Source organism: Sciurus vulgaris (assembly GCF_902686455.1).
Source record: "Sciurus vulgaris genome assembly, chromosome: 9".
NCBI lineage: Eukaryota > Metazoa > Chordata > Mammalia > Rodentia > Sciuridae > Sciurus > Sciurus vulgaris.
In genome coordinates this window covers 83369517-83390495 of record NC_136469.1, presented here as the reverse complement: position 1 = coordinate 83390495, position 20979 = coordinate 83369517, and the positions used below count along the sequence as shown (strand labels likewise).

Sequence of the window (20979 nt, the reverse complement as noted above, 5' to 3'; positions counted from 1 at the left end):
GCTCAGTAATAAAGCACCCCTGGGTTCAATCCTTGGTACTAAAGGAAAAGAAAAGAAAAGAAAAATAACCCTATTTAAAAGTGGGCAGAGGACTTGAATAGACCAAATTTTCTTCAAAGATGTTATACAAATGGCCAACAAGCATATAAAAAGATGCTCAGCATCACTAATCATCCTAGAAATGCAAATCAAAATCATGAGCTGTCACCTCACACCCATTAGGATGGCTACTATCAAAAAAAAAATGTTCCCAAGGGTGTGGAGAAATTATAATCCTAGCACACTATTCAGGTACTATTTTACATTAGTGCAACAGTAGAGAAAATGGTATGGAGGTTTCTGGAGACTATAAAATATAATTAGTACATAATCCAACAATGATTTTCTCTCCTGGGTATGTGCCCAAAAGATTAAAAGCGGGCTCTCGGAGAGACTGCACACCCAGGGTTTGTGGCAGCACCCGTCATTGTTCTCAGTAGAAGTAACTCAAGCGTCCATTGATGGGTAGATTTATAAACAAAATATGGTAAAAGACGCTGGAGTAGTCTTCAATCTCGGGAAGGAAATTCTGTCCAATGCTACAGCTTGGGTGAACCTTGAAGATGCCATACAAAGTGAAATAAGCCAGTCCTAAAAACACAGAAACAGAAAACAGAACAATGATTACTGGGAGCAGCAGGAAGAGAAGGATGGGAAACTGTTTAATTGGTATAGTTTCAGATTTGAAAGATATGAAAGTTCTAGAGCTCTGATTCACAACAATGTGAACTTGTTTTTTCTTTACATGTGGTAGGCAAGCACCGTCAGCTCATGAACATATTTAACACTACTGAACTTAAAAATGCCAAGGTTGTAATTTTATATTGTGGTTTTTCCATAGTGAAAAAATTATTTTTTTAAATGTAAAAATCTTGCTCTCAAAATTCATTCTTGAATATTAGGATTCATGGATATGGATCAAGAGACTTTATCTAAGCCCCTTCACACCCTATTTTAAAAGGGTCTTGAGCAAAATCTTTTTTTAACCCTAAAATTTATTCCTGAGAAACAGAACTATTATCATGAAGAAGCATGTAACTGAAATGTTATCTTCAGAAACACAACTGTATGGGGCTGGGGAGATAGCTCAGTTGCTAGAGTGCTTGTGTTGCAAGCACAAGGCCCTGGGTTCAATCCCCAGCACCACAAAAAAAAAAAAAAAAAAAAAAAGAAAAGAAAAGAAACACAACTGTAATCCGGGCACAGTTGCACACACCTATAAGCCCAGCTGCTTAGGAGAGTGACAAGTTGGAGGCCAGCCTTGGTAACTTATAAATAAAAGTAAAAAGTGCTGGGTGTGCAGCTCAGTGGTAGAGTTCTTACCTAGCATGTGTGAGGCCCAGGGTTCAGGCCTCAGTACCACAAAAATAAATAAACAAAATAGAACTTTAGTATGGTTCACAAAAACTAGGCTCAAACATAAACTAAAAACAAAGTTTATTAGACTAGACCTTTAAAGGACAAGTACTATGTTATGTGAAGAGCAGCAGAACAGCCCATCTTAGATGTGGAGGGATTCCTGATAAACTTTTCTTGAAGAGGTCTGTGATGGGAAGGGAGGGGTTGCATCTGAGAGAGAGATGGACCCTTTACTCAACCATTTGCATCTACAACAAAGAAAAAAAGGCATGAGAAGAGCTAATTTGGTCTTTGTGGTCGTTCCCTTCCATATGCTGCATTATGCTCGCCTGACACTTATGTGGTTTTGTGACTAACCCGGTACTACTACTCTGATGTAGGACCAAGTCATGGCTCCTCAGAGGAGTCAAATCTGTGAAATGAAAAGTGCCATCTGCTCTCCAGATTTCCTTGCAGAGCCAGTCAGGGAACTACAGATATGGAATTCACAAATGATGGATGTGTTGGAGATTTCTTTTTTACTTACATTAACTTGTGCATCACAGTTAATCATAGTCTGCAGTGCTGCGGAGTCCATTTTGTCTCTTCCTCATTACACAATAATGAAAGCATCGGGAATTATTGGGTTTTCTGCGTAGCTAGAAGATAGTTGTTTTAATCACCATGCACCCCGCTTGCTTATTGTCAGTTTCTTTTTCCACAGATAATGCTTAGTAGCTTCTTAGGTGAGACTCTCCCCTCCTTTTTATTTTTCATTTTAGGAAATGAAAACACTAGGAGATTCAGGGACAGTTTTAAATAAAACCTTCAAGTCCAGCAGCCATGCAAGCAGACCTCTTCCTTGGGATCAGGCTGGGAGAGAATGAGGCAGCAACCTTTTTTCCCCAGCTCCAGCAGCTGTTTCTCAAAGTAGTCCTACAAGGAGCTGAAGAAATGTACCCCTTATTTCCTTTTATGTCCTGCAGCCTGTGCTCCGAGGCCACCTTATATGTGTATGTGTGCAGGAAGCAGGGTGGTGAGGAAGGGCTAATAAAAGGAGATGCCTTGAATGCAGGCAGTTCCACACATGTTCCTGTCAGGCCTTATGCCTGTCTGGTACTTTAACTTGGTTCTGTTTATAAGCAGCCATAGGAAGATGGAAGCAGCTTTCTGGTGGGGGAAGGAGGGGGAGTCCTCATTAAATTTATTTCTTGTCTATATAATGAATCTTGGGCTCCCAGTTTGCCCCTTTCTTCAGAGCTGTAACCCTCGTGTCTACCCTGTTGCAGGTCACTCAGTTGTTCAGAAAGAGGCCGGGAAGAGATGCCATTGTTCATTCACCATCCTACCCCTCGTTGGGCTGGCTCAGGTGGCAAAGCAACTGGTGGTTCCTCAGTTGCTAGTGAGTGTCCTGGAGCCCTAGACCATTCAAGGCAAGCCAGCAGAATGTCTTGCCCCAGGCCACTACCAACAGGAACTCAAGGGCATCTCACAGATGCCAGACCTGCACCCCCGACCCCGCTCAGCTCCCCTCTGCCTTCATCTGTTCCCTCTAGCTGTTGCTCACAGCTTGCCACTGATCAGCAGACTGCAAGGGATGGTCAGGCAGGTCGACAGCCTCTTTCTCCCTATGTCCCTGTGGTCACCCACAGAAGCAATGGTCACCCCCTGACCCAGCCTCCCAGTCCAAGAAGCTGTGAGTTCAGCATCCCAGAGCATGGGGTAGAAGAAGGAACATGGAAGAGGGTCTCACTGCCTCAGCGGCCACCACCTTCCCGAGTGAAATGGGCCCACACTGTCAGAGAGGACGGCCTTCCCGAGGAAGCCTCCTCTCCTGAGTCTGCAAAGCTGAAGCACTATAAAAAACAGCCTAGTCTTTCAAGTTCATGCAGCACTTCTGACCCAGACACTCCAGGAAGGATCTCTCTTCGAATATCCGAGTCAGTCCTACAGGCCTCCCCACCACCTCGGGAGGACTATGATGATGAAGTGTTTGTGAAGGACTTGCACCCCAAGGCCACCTCTAGCCCTACATCTGAAGCTCTTCCCCCACCCCCACCCCCTCCTCTGAGCCAGGAAACCCCAGTGAAAATCTCGGATGACTTCCCTCCACCTCCTCCCCAAGCTGTGCACGAGACGGCGCTGGACAGCCAGGCTCGAGAGAGTTCTAGCAGCAGGTGAGAGTGGCCTCTGGGTAGGGCAAACCTTTGGCTGAGGAGGAAGAGGGCTTCCCTCAGTAATGAGAGATTTTCATGTCCAGACTTTGCAGATCCTTCTGTTGGCTACAGGAGAGCCTTGGGATGGAGATATTTTTATACAAACTCAGCTCATGAGCTGGCAGAACTGCCTTATTTGTTGTCCTTGGGTGGTAGTTATGCTGTTCTTTATTGGATACCAAGGAATAATGAATGGTGAAAATGAAAGCCAGAACCCAAGTGGCACGTTCCACTTCCATGGGTGTCATAGGTTGAAGGGGTCCAAATGAATTCTATCCCCCTTCCCTGGCCGAGTTCTGAATCAGTTCAATAAGACAAATTAGAAAGGTGTGTAGGAGACAGAAATACCACTTTTATTACAGATAGAGTGAACACTGAACAATGTGGCATCTGAATGTTTGGGGGGGGGGTCTCTTGATACTGAACCCCAAAACTAAGCAGGCTTACCTACCATACTAGACACACAGTGTGGAGGCAACCTCTGTCTAGAGATACCCCATGTCCACAGAAAGGAATATAGAATAGAGCTAAGCTGGGTACGGTGGTGCACACCTGTAATCCCAGCAACTCTGGAGACTGAGGCAGAAGGATCCTAAGTTCAAGGCCAGCCTTAGCAGCTTAGTGAGACCCTAAGGGGATATGGCTCAGCGGTTAAGCACCCTCTGGATTCAATCCCTGGTACCAAAAATAAAAAACAAAAAGAATAGATCTTAAGGTCACTGGTGCTGAGGTAAAACCTCCTCTTGGAAGCCAGAAGAGGGAAGAAGCATTTCCCAATACATAGACCCTCGGACAAGTAACCTCTCCGAACCCCAAAATAAAACAAACAAAGCGGGGTAGCATCCTCTGAGCACTAAAAATTACTTACCACTACTACCTTCTCTTCACCTCAGCCTTTTCGAAAGCTCTGGAATCTAATAGCAACATTGGCCCAACACTGAATTCCTACTGAATCCACCTCCTTTAGGAGATGGTAGCCTCTCTGGAATCAAGTGTATTCTCAGGAAAAGGTGCTTTAGAATCCTGGGGTTGGAGGGAGGGTAACCTCAGGAATATGACACTTCACCCCCTCCTGATAGGAAGCTACAGCTCTGAGGTAGAAAGCTTCTTCCTCGCCCTTCCTTCAAACTATGTTGACTCTTACCACTTTTTTTTTTTCATATCCTCGTAGTGCCAGCAAATTTTCTAAGGTGACAGCTACAAGGGAAAGACGCGTGCCTGATACACCTCATCTGGTAGGTGGTCAGATATTGGCTTCCAGACCACAAACTTCTATCAGAGGTTCAGATGCCAACAAGTCCAACCCTCCCTCCATCATGAGTCTTCAACCTCAGTTTGCTGAATCTCTTAGCAAGGAGCCAAGCCCGGGGCAGCCACCTCCCAGCCGAACCCAAAGCCTCATCCATGAACCAGTCAGTGTAACTCAGGGTTTAGAAAAGAAAGGCAGTGCTGATCCTCAGAAGACCTCAGAAGACATAAGAACTGAGGCTCTGGCCAAGGAAATTGTCCACCAAGACAAATCTCTGGCAGACATTTTGGATCCAGACTCCAGACTGAAGACAACTATGGACCTGATGGAAGGTTTGTTTCCCCAAGATGTTAACTTACTGAAGGAAAACAGCATAAAGAGGAAAGCTCTGCAAAGAACTGTCAACTGCCCAGGATGTGAAGGCAAGAGGTAAGTCCCTGGAAATGGCCCAGAGAGACAATTAATCCTCTTATGTGGGGTGATTAATGTAGGAATGCTTATCTGATGTCTTACTACTTCACAGATCCTTAACACATTCCATCTCAGAACCCTGACGTTCCATCTCAGCCTTAGGGATGTGTGATCCTCAGGATTCAGATGTGGGATAGATGTTCAATAATAACATGAATGATAGCAATAGTAATAATTACCATTAAACCCATATGTCAAGCTCGTATGAATTTCTTTATGTAAACATTATCTCATTTAATCTTCACAAGAACCCTCTGAAGAAGCTGCCAATTTTATTTCTGATTCACAAATGAGGAAATCGAAGCATCGAGGAATAAAAGCCATTCTCCACCAAGGCCCTAGACCATGTCCCTGGTCCCTAGGATGGTCCCTGGACTTGAACTCAGCCCTTAGCAGTGACACAATGCCCCTAACTCAGCAAATGTGCAGTTGCCCATTCTCTATCAGAGTTGCCCTTGCAGAGAGGCCCCTTGGACTCAATTCTGTGAAAGAATCAAGTGTAGATATGACTGAGGCCCCCCAAAACTGAGGTTGAATGTGGTCTTTCCAAAAAATGTGTGAGCCTAGAAAAATAGATCCATTGTTCAGAATGTTCAGATCCCCACTGAACATTTGCCTTTGAGGCATTAGGGTGAGTATCTGCTCAAATCCTGAAAAATCAAGAAAGGTCTAGGTAGGGCTCACTCTTCTGGATTTGCTCAACCCCTTTAGCCTCTGCTCCTCCATCTCCCCGAGGCACATGTTGACTGGTCTAGCATGTGTCCCTGCCACAGTGAAAGAACAGTCTGTATTTCTTATTCTTTTGATTTCTCCTGGATATTTTCTTGCATGTGTGATTTCCTTAAAGGACTACTATGAGAACAGTTTAGAGTGGTTTTTATTTTCTTTTTAATTTTCAGTGAAAACTGTGTGGATCAATAGACTGAGACTCAGCAGTTAGCAGCTTCCAGACTAAATAAAAACAGCATTTCATCACAATTTGGGCTTGCATTTTAGAAATTTCTAGCTGATCCTAACTAAATTACTAATAGGAACACCATGTTTTGTGTTTTAGGGGAGGGAGAGAGGAAAGAGCTGTGTAGTACTTATAAGCTGTTTTGTTATCAAAGGCTCTCCTGATTCAAGGTCTTATGGTCACTGGCCCATCCTCTTCTTTTTGACACATGGGTTCAGAGCCTGAGGTGAGGTGACTTATCCAGGCTCATGTGTTCAGCAGACATTACCGAGCACCTGCAACCAGTGCAATCCAATGAATGTTTGGGGGCCCCAAAGATGAGTTTTTGTGAGTGTACCAGGAAGTTCACAACATGTGGTTGTAGTCTGTTCATTCTATTGTCTGACTACTCACTGTAAAAAGACCGAAGTAATTTAGAAATACATTCTTAGGAAGGTATTGCCATCAAGAATGCGTGTCTCAGTCTATTTAAAAATGAAATGGTTTTATAGCATTTGCAATCCTGAGACCTCTGGAGATTTCAAAAGGATGGCATACGCCATCTTCTGGTGAAAATGAGCATCGTCCTGTTGTGAGTTTTAATCAGATGTCTAAGAAGCCCACATGTGACACAATGGATACTCTGATAAAAGTTTTTTTAAAAATATGATCAGAAGATCTTTGTCCTACTTTTTAATCAACTGGATTAGATGTAGATGAGTTGCTTAGAGGATAGTCACCAAGTAGGGAACCAGTAAATATTATTTCTTTTTGTAGTTCTTTATTCCAAAGTAGAATGATGCTAAATGTTAAATAATTTCATGAGATGAAGTAGTTAAAATTCCTCTTCCAAGAGAACCTAACTCACAGAGTTGTTTATTAGGTGAGTAGAATCTGAACTCTCGAAAGGCAATTTGATTACAGCAAAACTTGACGCACTAGAAACCGGGTCTCTCAGTTCCCAGTTTTTTTTACAATATTAAAGCCACCAACCCCCTGCTGCCCCATTGTATAATTAATGAGTAGATTTTACATTCTGTATTATTTCAGTGTGGATTGATAAGCTCCAGATTCTCCTCTTTTAAGAGCAAATCTTTTAAGTGTCTAAGCAGCAGTACAGTGGGCATCAGAAAGGTCATGGGTAACGAAGGAAGAGTAGGAGATAACTAACCTAAAACCCAGGACTTGTGCAGCACCTTGAAAATATTCCACAGCAATCAAGCCATGGCTCTGCATTGTCTTTCTATGAATTAGGCAGCATCTTTCTTATATTTATTATAAAAGGAAAAACATGCAAAGAGGTAAAATGACTGGGCAGAGGGGCCTGGCAAGGCCATAGCCCTGACTCCCACTCCATCCCTAGTATGACCTGTCATGGTTTTTCCATCCTGGCTTCGCCAGGCTTGAGCCTTGTACACAGTAGTCATGCTTTAGTAAACATTACTTATTTATCCTGATATCCGAGGAAGAACTTAAATAGAATTTCTCACACATTTCAGAAGAGACAGACCATTTTTAGTAAAATGAAGTTCCTGGTATATGCTATTATGGCTGTACTTTGTGTTCTTTATGGTCCAGGAATGACGACAAGGACATGGTGGGCACGTTGGTCAATTGCTCTGCCTACTACAGTGTGTCTGCTGCCAAGGCTGAACTTCTGAACAAAATAAAAGATATGCCAGAAGAGGTGGCTGAGGAAGAGGAGCAGATGGATGTCAATGAAAAAAAGGTAAATAAAGAATGGGCTTACCCTTCTTGTTCTTCCCCCAGAAAGATAGTCAAGGTCCTTATAATTAGCAGGGCTACTGGCCCCTAAGGCAGGAAGGCAAGGAATCTGTCATATCACCAGATTTTGCAGAAACCACCATTAGGCTTTGGATTTGCATGGCACTTGAACCAATTTTTTCACAGCTTTCCTGCAGGTAGGCTTGGCAGGTCATTTTCATTTTAACACATGGCAAGAGCGATGCTTAGAGATGCTTTAAAGTTTCAGAAGTAGACTGGGACCTCAGTCTCCAGGCTCCTAGACCAGCACAGGGATCTCAGCAGCTGATCAGTCAATGGTCTGAATAATTTTCATTTTATATTTTATGATCAAAATGATAACTAGAAACTCTGAAAAGTTTGTTTAGGAAAAGAGAAGCCAATTGTTGAAAGACGGTTCTGAGAAAAAGTAACGTTAACCTTTGTATATTTTCAACTCTGCAATACCTTAATGAAGAATTCAGAAGTGCAGGATTGGAATGTGGTTGTTAGCATTTGTTACTCCTACAGAAATCTTAAATGTCAGACATTTTTAAAATGACCGTGCCGATGCTTTGGTCTTCCCACCTGCCGTGGAGATCTAAGTTGGGCGGTGTCTGCAGGGAAGGGAGTTGTTGCCATTCCACTTTGCATGTAGCCCCAGAGAGGCTGCCTTCCACTGGGCCTGCTGCTCGCCTCACACCTCAGTCCTGCATGCTGCAAAAGGACACTCAGAGCTTGCTTCTTTGGAGCATGGCATTTAGTTGCCCTCATTTTAGGAGAAACTCTTATTTTATTTCATTTATTCCACAATATGTGTCCCAAGCCCTCTTGGTAATCTTGGAATGAAACCACAGGATATGGACTCCAGGGCAGGAGGGCTTTAAGAAGCACCTCTGTCCGTGTATTCTTCTTCCGCCTACTTCTCCAGCCCTGTGGGCTTGAGGCCGGGCATGCAGACAGACATCGTGGTTCGCCTGGCTCAGTACCGACTTCACTGCTTATCTCCTGCTATCTCCTCTTGGCAGTGCAAGAGCACCCCCATTTTATGGATCCTGTGGTTGGAAAAAAAGACCACTTTGCTCTTGGTCTGTGTTTATCCCAAAGAAGAAGCTATATAAACACCATGAGATGTAGCAGGTTGCCATAACGTCTTCAGATGAACACTTTACAGAGATTTTTTTGTCTTATTTTCTACATGGAGACATACCTACAATGCAGTAACAGTGTGGCAAATTACTCGTTGCTTTTTCTCCCCATCTTACTTTTGTTTTAGCTGATTTTCATCACTTTATTATCACCCTCTCACTCTGAGTATTATGTGACAAAAGGTATTTTTAGACTAAGAAAATGAAAAAATACAGTATTAATTCATCCTCACAGGAAACAAGTAATAACACACTATGTTTCAGGTATGAACTGTGTTTTTTATTTATTTTTACTTATTTATTTTTTACATAGTGCTCCATTGTATTCCTTATTTATTCCAAATTCCACTGATGCATGCATTGGAATATTTTATACTAAAGTAGAATTAAAGAACTTGAGTACTGGGGTTGCACAACTCATAGATAGTAGAATGAGATTTTAACCTTAAGTCTGTTTGACCCCAAAACCTGCTAAAAACTGCTCTAAAGTCAGCTACCTTTAAACCTCACAGCCATGGGAACTGAGCTAAAATGGAGATGTCTGAGTATAATTAGCCAGACCCCAAGTCTAAACTTAAAACCAGTTAAATCCCATTTTAAACCAAAATTATTAGGACAGCAGTATCAGCCATTTGAGGCCTGCGGAGCTTTAAGTCATTTGCAGTGCCTTAAAATGCAGCAGCAGGCTTCAGAAGACAAAAGCCCACTCCCAGGGCACAAAGGGGCACCAGGGAGAGGCCATCTCCCAAACAGGCCCCTAACCAGGCCTTACACTTAGCATGTGCAAAATGCATGCTTGCCAAATGACATTGTAAAGGGCAGAACTCTGGAGTTGGATTTTACCAAGAACACCACCAAAAGTACACTGTGAAAGATCATGGGACTAGAACACAGGTAAAATATTTGGGATTTAATAAAGTTAAGCAAGTAGCTTGACTATTTTTGACCCTTAGCTTTCCTTATAAAACAGTGATGGCGATTCCTCACTTGTTGTTTATGGGAACAAATTAACTAACAGATTAACGTGCCATTTAAGCTCTAAGGTGCAAGACTGCTGCTGCTCCTATCCTGTTCTCAGCCGGGAGATTCTTTTTTTTTTTTTTTTTCCAGTTGCAGAGGGACACAATACCTTCATTTTATTTATTTTTATGTGGTGCTGAGGATCAAACCCAGTGCTTCACATGCCCTAGGCAAACTCTGTACCACTGACCTATACCCCAGCCCAGCAGGGAGCTTCTTAAGGTGACACCATCTAAAGATGCTTTCTTGACATGGCTGGTGTTTTAATAAGCTGGTGCCTTGTTGCTAACAGGGCTGGACAGCTCTTAGTCTTCCTAAACCAGCTACTTATGAGGAAAAGTACTTCACAGTTGTTGTTCCTCTTCACCACAGCACCAGGAAGATAGAAACTTGCTCTTTGGGTTGATCTGGCCTCACAGGGAGGAAGAAAGATAAGAATAAGATATTTAGTTAAGGAGGGTCCTGACAACCATCAGAGGACTTTTGGTTTCTTCTTCCTTCAATGATGGAGCCTTTGGACTGGTGCAGTATTATGAGTCTTCTGACGGATATATGTGCTGTTCTAGGGAAGCCCAGAGAAGCAGGAACTAATCCAGAGAGTGGAGTCAAGGAGGGCTACCTGCAGGAAGTAAAACCTGAGCTCAGTGTTAAGGAATGTGTCAGAGTGGGTCAGGACAAGAGAAAGGGGTCATTTAAGACAAAGGGAAAAAAGTATGGAGGAAACTCCAGAGAGATTTTTCAAGAAAGCACAGAGAAGTGAAGAATGCAGATAGTGAAGAAAAGCATGCAGATAGTGAAGAAAAGATACTTCAAGTAGTGTGGAAAAATAAGAGTCCACAAAAATGGTAGATGATGAGACCCTAAGGATCCACAGGGCCAGAATGTCATGGAGCTCACACACAGGGCTTTTGTAAATTGCTGAAGTTTGGATTTTATCATGTGGCAGTGGAGAACTCTGATGGTTTGTGTTTGTTTTAATGAACTACAAATATATAAACGTGTAATAGAATTTCCATTAGTGTCACTTAACATCAGATTTGGAAACAAAAGATATGAGCTTTAAATAATGTTGGTATTGAAGGAATCTATTAATGTGTTCAGGATAAAGTTCAAAATGCAATTTTCTTCCTGACATACAACAAGCTTTTCCTAATAATGGCCTAAAAATTGATGCTTGGTCAGTATTCATTTCCACAAATTGTTATGCAGCAGAATATAGCCTTCTACTTTTGCAAAATAATTCATTATCTAATATTTAAAGTTATCAAAAACCTAAGATATGTTACTAGGCATGAAACTCAGTAAAAACTGCAGTGTCGCACCTGACATTTTCACTGGATATGGAATTCTGGGTTAACCATTCTTTTTAGTTTCAGCACTCTAAAAATGTTCCATATTCTTCTTGCTTTCCATTGAGAAATGTAGTTATTTAAATATTTGCTTCTATGTGTGATGGCGCTTTCTGTAGTTTGATCATGGTAAGTATAGACCTGATTTTCTTTGAGTTGATCCTGTTTGGAGTGTGCTGCGCTTCCTGATTCTGTAACTTTTTATCTTCCACTGAGTGTGGGATGTTTTCAGCCACTATGTCTTTACATATTTTTACACCTTGACCTTTTTCTTCTCTCAGGAGTCCAGTGACACAGTATTAGACTTTTTCTTATTGCCCAACAAGTCCCTGAAGCTCTGTTCATTTTCCTTTCTCTTTCTCCTTCAGTTTGGACCATTTCTGTTGGTCAGGGCCGTAATACAGAAAGTGATGAGTGTCAGGACAGTGCAGTAAAAGCAGTGAGAAGCAGAGGGATTGATCAAAAATAGAGAAAAGGGAGCAAAAATTGGCAGAACCTGGTGACAGATTAAATGTGGGGGATGAAGAGAAGAAAGAGTCAAGGATGATTCCCCAACTCCAAGTCTAGGTGGTGGTCATAACTGCAACAGAGAAAGCAAAGAGACCACTTCAGTTTAGTTGAAGAGATTTTATATTGTTTTTAGTGTTTTATCAAAGAATTCTGATAACTGGAACCAAAAACCTGTAGATAAGGTGACTTTCTGGTCACAAGCCTTCCCAAGAAAGAATGATTTTTGAGCCAGGCACAATGCCATATGCCTATAATCCCAGCAGCTCAGGAGGCTGAGGCAGGAGCATCAACAGTTCAAAGCCAACCTCAGCAAAAGAGAGGTGCTGAGCAACTCAGTGAGACCCTGTCTCTAAATAAAATACAAAATAGGTCTGGGGATGTGGCTCAGTGGTCAAGTGCCCCTAAGTTCAATCCCTGGTGCTGGCCCCCCATCCCCGCCAAGAAAAGAATGATTTTTGGCAGAGAATGTGCTAGAAAATATTTGAAATGGCAGTCAAGCCCCCATGATCTTTTCACTTTGATCTGGTTACACTACATGGGAAAGAGGTTTGATCCAGTTTCTGTGCCTGGGACAGACACTACCCCAACCTGCTCTGATGGAATTCAGCTAAGGATAGCAGTAACATGCTGCAGCCAAGATATTTCCACTTAAATCCAAACTCCACAGTCTATGAGGTATAAATGGCTTTACCTAGCCCTCGTCATCACTAGCAGAAGTCTCAGTTCCACTCTGGTCCCACACCCCAGCCACTCACCCAGTCATCTTGCATTGTTCTCATTTGAGTGAAGATGGTCTACGGAAGTCAGAGGTGTTGGTTGTGACATTGCTGGCATACCACTGATACAAGTCCCTGAGCAGAGAGAGAAGCTGGGTCTTCCCCTCAAGATGGCTGCCTAAACAAGTGCTGTGTGTCCTTCAGATGGTACCTAATTTTATGATGGCACGCATGCACATACACACACACGCCAAAGAAAAAAACTTGAATGCGAGTGATACTTTTCCATAGTGCCTGCACAGCCTTATTTTGTTTGACACTCATAATGTTCCTGTGAGCTGTTTTAATGTAGTGATTAAAGATTGAAAGTCTGAACACTGTAGCCAGACAACCTGTTACAGTTAAGCCTGCTCTAACTATAAGGACTTGAACAAGTTCAGGAACCTCTACCTGCCTCACTTTGCTCATCAGCAAAATGGAGATAATAATAGTACCTGATTCCTCAGGTTGTTGTAAGTAGTAACTAAAGAGAAAAACACTTGAGTGGTGCCTGGCACAGAGAAAGAGCTCAATATGACATTATTATTAGTCTTAGGCAGGTATTATCCCCTTGCTGTGAGTCACTGAGACACAGAAGTCAAATAACTTGCCTCATGGTGAGTTTTGTGTCTGAGCCTGGTCGCTGACTCATAGTCCGTGCTCATCCCAAAGCTGCAAGGAAGGAGGGGAAGGCCCAGCAGGATATTTCTGCTTACAGATGGGGAGGTAGGAGGGAGGGTCTGTGAAACTATATTTAGAGAAAGAACCCTTATAAATAGCATTTCACACAGGCTGAGTTAACAGTTTATGCCAGATGAGAAGCTAAATAGATAAATGTCAATGATTTTACAAATTAAGTAGCTCCTGAGAGACTAGGGTGGTGTTGACGCACATGCAAACGCACCTGTCCTCTCCCTCCACCAGTGATTTCTGCTTAGTGTTTTGTTTTTAAGAGATCTGCCTAGCAAAGATATGACTGTAGTACAGTCAGTTTTCCCTTTTTGCTCCCTTTATTGCATTTTTTAAACCCAAATCTGCACATTCAAGAGCTTAGTGAAATAAAAATAATTTTTTCAAATACCATCCAAATACGTAGTAATGGACCAGAAGCGACAGAGATGCCCTCGCAGTTACCCTGTTTTAGGGTCCATGGCTGCACTCGGCCTAGCAAATGACTTTCAAAAAAGTCAATGCAGGTTGGTTCTTCCCACAGAAGCTTCCCCATACTACTCCTAGACATGTTCATCTCCTTCTGTTCTTCCTTAGACCATGGAACCTAGAACATACAGCAGGTTCCTATGACACATTTTATGGTTCTGCCCAGCATTGGTGTCTTTGAAAATCAAAACCAGGTCTGGAAGGGAAAAACCTAGTAAATCAGTCAAGCCTGACCTCCGGTTGCTATCCATGGTGGCAGGTCCTTTTGACTGTCCTAGTACACTGAACATGCTGATCTCTCAGGAACCTGAGAGTTGAGCCAAGGTGAGCAGATCTCAGGAGGATGAGCCTTCTAGGACTTTGTGTCTTTGCATTGCTGCGAATTGAACCCAGGGCCTTCTGCATACTGGGCGAGCTACATCCCTGGCCCTGTCACTCTCACATGTGAGGCCAAACTACTTGTCCTTGTGGTTTTTGTTCATGTGCAAGTTGTTAATCATCACACTTGTCCCTTAAACTACCAGCCTCTGTGAGCCAAAATGAGAATTTTTTTAAATGACATCAATTAAACTATTAAAAGTGCTTTGACTTCCTTCCAAGAGTGACATGCAGTGTTAATTTCAAAAGTCATATATGTTTAGAGGAATAATGAAAACCATGAGACTATTCTTTTCTTTCTACCAGTTCATGGTTTTTTTTTTAAAGCATTTTCTAGAAGTTTTATTTCTCAAGATGAGAGGCGGAAAAAGATACTGAAGATTTGAATGAGCAGAAGGCCTTTTCCCAAGCAGAATGTTTTGCTCAGTTAACTACCTCTTTGTGTGTGTGTGTGTGTGTGTGTGTGTGTGTATAACACATTTTTTTCATTGTTGATAGACCTTCATTTTATTCATTTATTTATGTGTGGTGCTGAGAATCAAACCCTGTGCTCACACTTGTAGGCAAATGCTCCACCACTAAGCCACAACCCCAGCCCACTTAACTACCTCTTTGGGTATAGCCCCATTTTCTTCAAGCCTAGGAGCTGCACCCTACGAGGTTAAAAACTCCAGGTCTACCGTCTTGTGGCCTCTCATGGCAGCCATTCCCATTATCTATCTGAAAAACAGAAATAATGGCATTTGATTTGCCTTGTCGCTGTCCAGTGGGAACATTGGGCAGGGTTGGTTTTCCCCACTGCTTTCCTTCCAGAATCCTTGTTCTTCTCTTCATGTGAACTCATCACACCTTACCAAGCATTTTGCTGGTGGTACCTGCCATGCTGTCTCACAGGCAGATACCATAGCTGCCAACCAGCGATGCTTTTGGGGGAAACAATGGCATTTTCCAGGAGAAGATAAGGAAAATTTAAAAATTAACATTAGACACCATTCTTTTCCAGCTGCGTTTTTCTGGGCTCAGTCTTCAGGGGAGGAGTAAAATGCTTATATACTGGACATTTTTTATTTTATTTTATTTTTTTTTTTACTAAAATTGTCTTTTTGCATTGACTTTGGCTTTCCTCAGGTTGTTAAGACAAAGATCATAACCCACGATGAGATGGTGCAGCAGGGGCGAATTTTGTAACCACCTGAAGCCTTTGGAATTAGGCAGGATGATGGGGCAACGGGATGTCACCATTCAGACCATTTCAAAGACATCGTGAACCTCACTAACACTGAGGAACCTCTAGAGGCTCAGCTTCAAGACAGGCAGATCATGAAAAAACAAATATTTCCTTGCAGCAATGTCCGTGTATGCCTGATGGGCCCTCTGTGGTGCTCACAGTGAAGAGATAGTACAAAAAGTTGTCCTTCAATTCTGCTAGACAAAAACATTGATATCTTTTCCTTTGTTGTTTTATTTCCCCCAATCCTTTAAAATGAAAATGTATTACAACTCAGAGGTTGTGACCTTGATTTTTAACCAAGTCTTAATTGGAGCCACACAACTCAGCCTTGAAGTGTTGTATTTTAAACTGGAAACTTTTTAGTGATAAAGAGGTTTACAAGAAAGGATTATATTCTTCTTCCATCTGGTTGCCTTAGGCTAAGAGAAAAGATGAAAGGCTAATTACAAAAACCCTAGAATTTAATTTCTCTTGCAGCAAAGTAGCAGCCACTTAATGTAAATGAAATCAGACTTGAAACCACTAAGACATTGACTTCATTCCTTCAGTTAAATATACTGTTCATTCAGCCCTGTTTCATAAGTATTGAAATTTGGAATTAACTTGTTAAATCGCATAGCTCTGATAAGTAGAGACAGTGAGGTGATGTACAAAGAATAAATGGCTGACTCTGGAAAAGGTCCAGGCGCAGTACTTATGATGAATGCACAAGGGCGAGCCCCAAGTCATGCTGCCAGCGCTCAGGGTGCCTCGCTTCACCTCAGTCTCATAGCCTCACCTGTTGTAGGTGGATATGAGTCCTACATTGCTGGGAAGACCGAATGAGATAATCAGCCTGGTATCTTGTGGTGCATTGGCTTGTAGTAATTGCTCTGCAAATGGTGGCTGTGACTAACAGTCCACTCCACCCTCAGACCCTGCACAAGCCCCTTCATTCCTCTGATCCTTGGCTTCTCTATTTGTTAAACAAGAAGAATGTGTACCCTAGCTGCCTGCTTGCCCACGGCATTGTTGTATTAGGTGAAAACCTGTCTTGAAAGGACATTTACCTGTGAGTGGTCAACAAACCAGTTGGGAAGGCAGAGCGGTACACAGCATGACACGGGTGGGAAACACGATAGGCCGTGTGCAGGCAGGTGTTGGCCTGTGAGGACTGAATGGGTTCAGGGGAAGCAGTTGTAGACACTCAGGAGAAGGAAAGAATAGTATGGCCTGCCACTGGGGAGTAGGCCTTACAGAGAGGGGGGACATTTGGCTGAGCCTTGGAGAAAAGACAAATTGTGGCTGTAAGATGTGAATCCTCTTCACATTGACAGCTGCTGGTGATCTTCGCTGTCTCTCTCTCTCGTTACAGGCAGAACTCATTGAAAGCCTCACCCACAAGCTGGAGACACTCCAGGAAGCCAAGGGGAGTCTGCTTATGGACATCAAGCTTAATAATGCCTTGGGAGAAGAGGTGGAGGCTGTGATCAGTGAGCTCTGCAAGCCCAATGAGTTTGACAAATACAAGATGTTCATAGGGGACCTGGACAAGGTGGTGAACCTGCTGCTCTCCCTCTCAGGGCGCCTGGCCCGTGTAGAGAATGTCCTTAGTGGCCTTGGTGAAGACGCTAGTAATGAAGAAAGGGTACGTGGCCTAGAATCTTAGTTCAGTAAGTTTTCCCTCTGAGTGCACATATGTAAGAGCAATGCCATTAGACAGGATCCCTTCTCCCAAGAAGATAAAGTCAAGTCAGGCACTGTGGCACATATCTGTAATCCCAGAGGCTCAGGAGCCTGAGGGAGGAGGATTGTGGGTTCAAAGCTAGCCTCAGCAACTGAGCGAGACCCTGTCTCAAAAAAATAAAAAGGTCTGGAGATGTGGCTCAGTGATTAAGCACCCTTAGGTTCAATTCCCAGTACCCTGTCCCCACCCCCAGAAAAAACATGATGATAACATCGACCTGGAGCTAGCAGGGAATAGATGACGAAGATAGATCTTTCATGTCAAGGTGTGATGCTGACACTTGAGGCTCAGACTGCTAAGAAAAGTAAAAACACCGATGCTGGGGTTTATTCCCTCCCAACATCTTCCTTCCTTTCTAGAACAAGATAAAAGCATGATGATGGATATTGACATTTGAAAAACAGACAATGAAACTTTGGGGACAGGGGGAGGGGGACAGAAGCATGAGCTCAAGGTTCCAAGGACTCTGTATGTGAGGGCCCACAGGCATTGCGAGGGTGCAGTGGGGTGTCTCCACCACAGCCCAGTCTGGAAGGAAGAGGACAGGTAACACAGTGCCAATCTCATTGGATAAATGCCTCAAGTGCTGTGTCACAAACTCTGGACTTACGTGCTTTCTGTCTCCTTACCACACTACCTCAGCATCAGTTTTTATTAAGAAACCAAATCTAATGCCTTGGGGTTGTTTTAGGTCTGTTTTCTGATTGGGCAAAAGAAGATATTTGTAAGATAAAACTTCTAACTTTATACTCCCCCCCTCACCCCCGCATTGTTATGTAAGATCTGACAGGCTGTTTAGGGGGACTTAGGGCAAATACACATGAGCCTTTGATAATCCTAAATAAGCTAATTGGTATTGAGGGATATTTAAGTGATTTTATTTCTTTTTTTTTTTTTTTTATTGTATTCTTTGGGGATTTTAATAGAAATTCACATAAGGACATTCCAACTAATCAATAATAGGAGTACAGTTCTGACAATGACAGTTTCTATAGACAAACATAAAAAATGGATTTTATTTCTTTATTTCCATTTTAAATTTTCTCAGTCACTTTGGTCTGAAAAGCCTGAAAGGATAAATACTAAGTTTTTTTAAAATTTAAAAAACCACATTCATGTTAGTTTGTTAGATTTTAAAAAGGAAAAGAAAAGCATGTTAAAAATTTTTATAGACTGGGTGTGGTGATGCCTTCCTGTAATCCCAGCAGCTCAGGAGGCTGAGGCAGTAGGATCACAAATTCAAATCCAGCCTCAGCAACTTAGCAAGGCACTGTCTCTAAATAAAATATTTAAAAGCAGCTGGGGATGTGGCTTATTGGTTAAGCACCCTTGGGTTCAATCCTTGGTATCAAAAAAAAAAAAAAAAAAAAATTTTATAAAGCATATTAGCTCTGATGAGGTATGCTACTCCTGGATGTGGAGGTACACACCTATAATTCCAGCCGCTTAGGAGGATTACAAGTTCGAAGCCAGCCTCAACAATTTAGCAAAGTCCTGTCTCAAAATAAAAAGGGCTGGGGATGTAACTCAGTGGTAGAGCACCTCTGGGTTCAATCCCCAGTACCAAAAGAAAGATAATAAAGTATGTTACCTTACCTTTGGGCTTGTGTAAGAAAGTCTATGAATATGAAATCAACATCGTTGATGGATTTCTCTCATTTTTTTTCCCCCAGAGATTTGAAAAAGAAACCAACCTGAAAAAAAATGAAAACTGATTTCTTTAGATTTGGGAAATATGATAGCCCCATTGTTATGGATTAGGGAGAAGTTCTCAAACTTTAAAATGTTGTAAAAGTATCACCATGTAGTCCTGTTAAAACACAAATTTTGGGCCACCTCTATAGTTTGTGACTTAATAGGTGAAACAAAGGCTGCAAATTTGCATTTTGACAAGTTTCCAGGTGTTGCTACTGCTGACCTAGCAACCACACTTAAGAAGCACTCAGGCACTCAAGGTACCTTGCTGATTGCCTTTTGTCAGCCCAGGGCCAGAAAGTCAGGTCATTATCCCAGCCATCTAATGGAACCCCTCCCAACTTGAAGCTACCAAACCACTGTGCAAGGGAGAGAGCTATAGAATGTGCAGCCTAAGGGTAATGAATTGATGTTCAAAACATTCTCCTCACTGACAACAACTAAAATAAAAACTGAACAACTGAAGTAGGAACTTAGATATTTTGCAGTCTTGCGAAGGTTGCCTTGCGGGGAGCTTGGCTCTTTTCTTCCATCCCTGTGCCCTCTGCTGATCTGTTTGTTTTGCCCTGGCAGAGCTCTCTGAATGAGAAAAGGAAGATGCTGGCTGGGCAGCACGAGGATGCCCGGGAGCTCAAGGAGAACCTGGATCGGAGGGAGCGGGTGGTCTTGGACATCCTGGCCAATTACCTCTCGGCGGAGCAACTCCAAGATTACCAGCACTTCGTGAAAATGAAGTCAACACTCCTCATTGAGCAGCGAAAGCTGGACGACAAGATAAAACTGGGCCAAGAGCAGGTCAAGTGTCTGCTGGAGAGTCTGCCCTCAGACTTCACTCCCAAGGCCGGGGCCCTGGCTCTGCCCCCGGACCTCACCAGCGAAATGACTCCTGTTGGGGGATGTACTTTCAGTGGTATTTTTCCAACATTAACCTCTCCACTTTAACCTATTCTAAAATACCCAACCAAAAGATCCCTGCCTCTCTCAACACTATTTAATCTGAAAAAAATGTTTCACTGTGTAAACCACTGTGTAAACTCCATGGGTTATTGGGGCTTTCCTGGATAAGAGGAAGAAAGTTCTATGCAGGAAGAAGCCTGGTTTTTCCTTCTTGCCCTTCATGATTGATCTTTTGAGAGCTTGAATGCTGCTGGAAACTCACCTCCTTTCTATTATTACTTTGTAGTAGAAAGAAAGTTAATGAAACTGTGAGGCCTGTTTGGAGGGTGTTGATTGCTCGTTTAGGTTTTAACCAGCTGAGGTGACGTAGATCAGTGCGTCCCTCAGGAATGTATCCACAGTGGCCTTTCTTGCTGATGGGCAGGGTATCCTGATGGCAGGGTACAAGTACCATTAATGAAGGGTCTGCAACACAAAGCCTTAAAAAGACACATGTTGAGAAGAAACTTGCAAAACCTTGAACATTGTTATTTATATTTTTGAAAATGAAAAAGATCATTATGTTTGTGTGCTAACCACTTATTTGATTCTATTTTGTGGTGGATATAGACAGTTATGTCTGAGCTTTGTATTTTGTGAAATAATGAAGAATTCCAAAGATAGTCTCATTGAGCGTGGAGACTTTCTGATTTTTACATTACACGTAGACAGTCCAGCTTGCCTTAAACTGAGTACGGGGGAATCCCAGTTTCCATTGCTGCCACATGTCTACATTCCTCCCGTATGAAACAGGAACACGCACGCCTTCCGCATCAGGAAGGCTCTATGCAAAATGGTTGCCACAGCACTCCTAGTGCTTCCTGTCATTATCACTGTGGAGGAGATATTTTATTAATAAGGACAGTACTCAAACTGTAAACAAGAGAAAGAACTCCAGAATCCAAACCAGTTCAATGGAATTTGTTCTCTCCTCCTATACATTTTTTTTTTTTTTTTTTTTAAGATGGGGTCTTGCTAAATTGCCCAACTGGACATTCAACTTGCAATTCTCCTGCCTCAGCCTCCTGAATAGCTGGGATTATAGATGCATGGATGCCTTCCTTTTAAAGTTAGTTTTCCTAA

At 42.6% G+C, this 20979-nt stretch overlaps 1 protein-coding gene across 4 annotated transcripts in view; it reads left to right on the top strand.

Annotated features, from left to right (window-relative positions):
- The window catches only part of SHROOM3 (shroom family member 3), a 304609-nt gene extending 284066 nt beyond the window's left edge, over positions 1 to 20543 (top strand). For all 4 annotated transcript variants that reach the window (XM_079154292.1, XM_079154294.1, XM_079154293.1 and 1 more), the window contains 5 exons: positions 2667 to 3554; positions 4765 to 5271; positions 7826 to 7976; positions 16894 to 17166; positions 19534 to 20543. In XM_079154292.1, coding sequence (XP_079010418.1) covers positions 2667 to 3554; positions 4765 to 5271; positions 7826 to 7976; positions 16894 to 17166; positions 19534 to 19902 — 2188 coding nt within the window. In that variant the 3' untranslated portion in view covers positions 19903 to 20543. The remainder of the gene's footprint in view (positions 1 to 2666; positions 3555 to 4764; positions 5272 to 7825; positions 7977 to 16893; positions 17167 to 19533) is intronic.
- Positions 20544 to 20979: the final 436 nt, after the last annotated feature.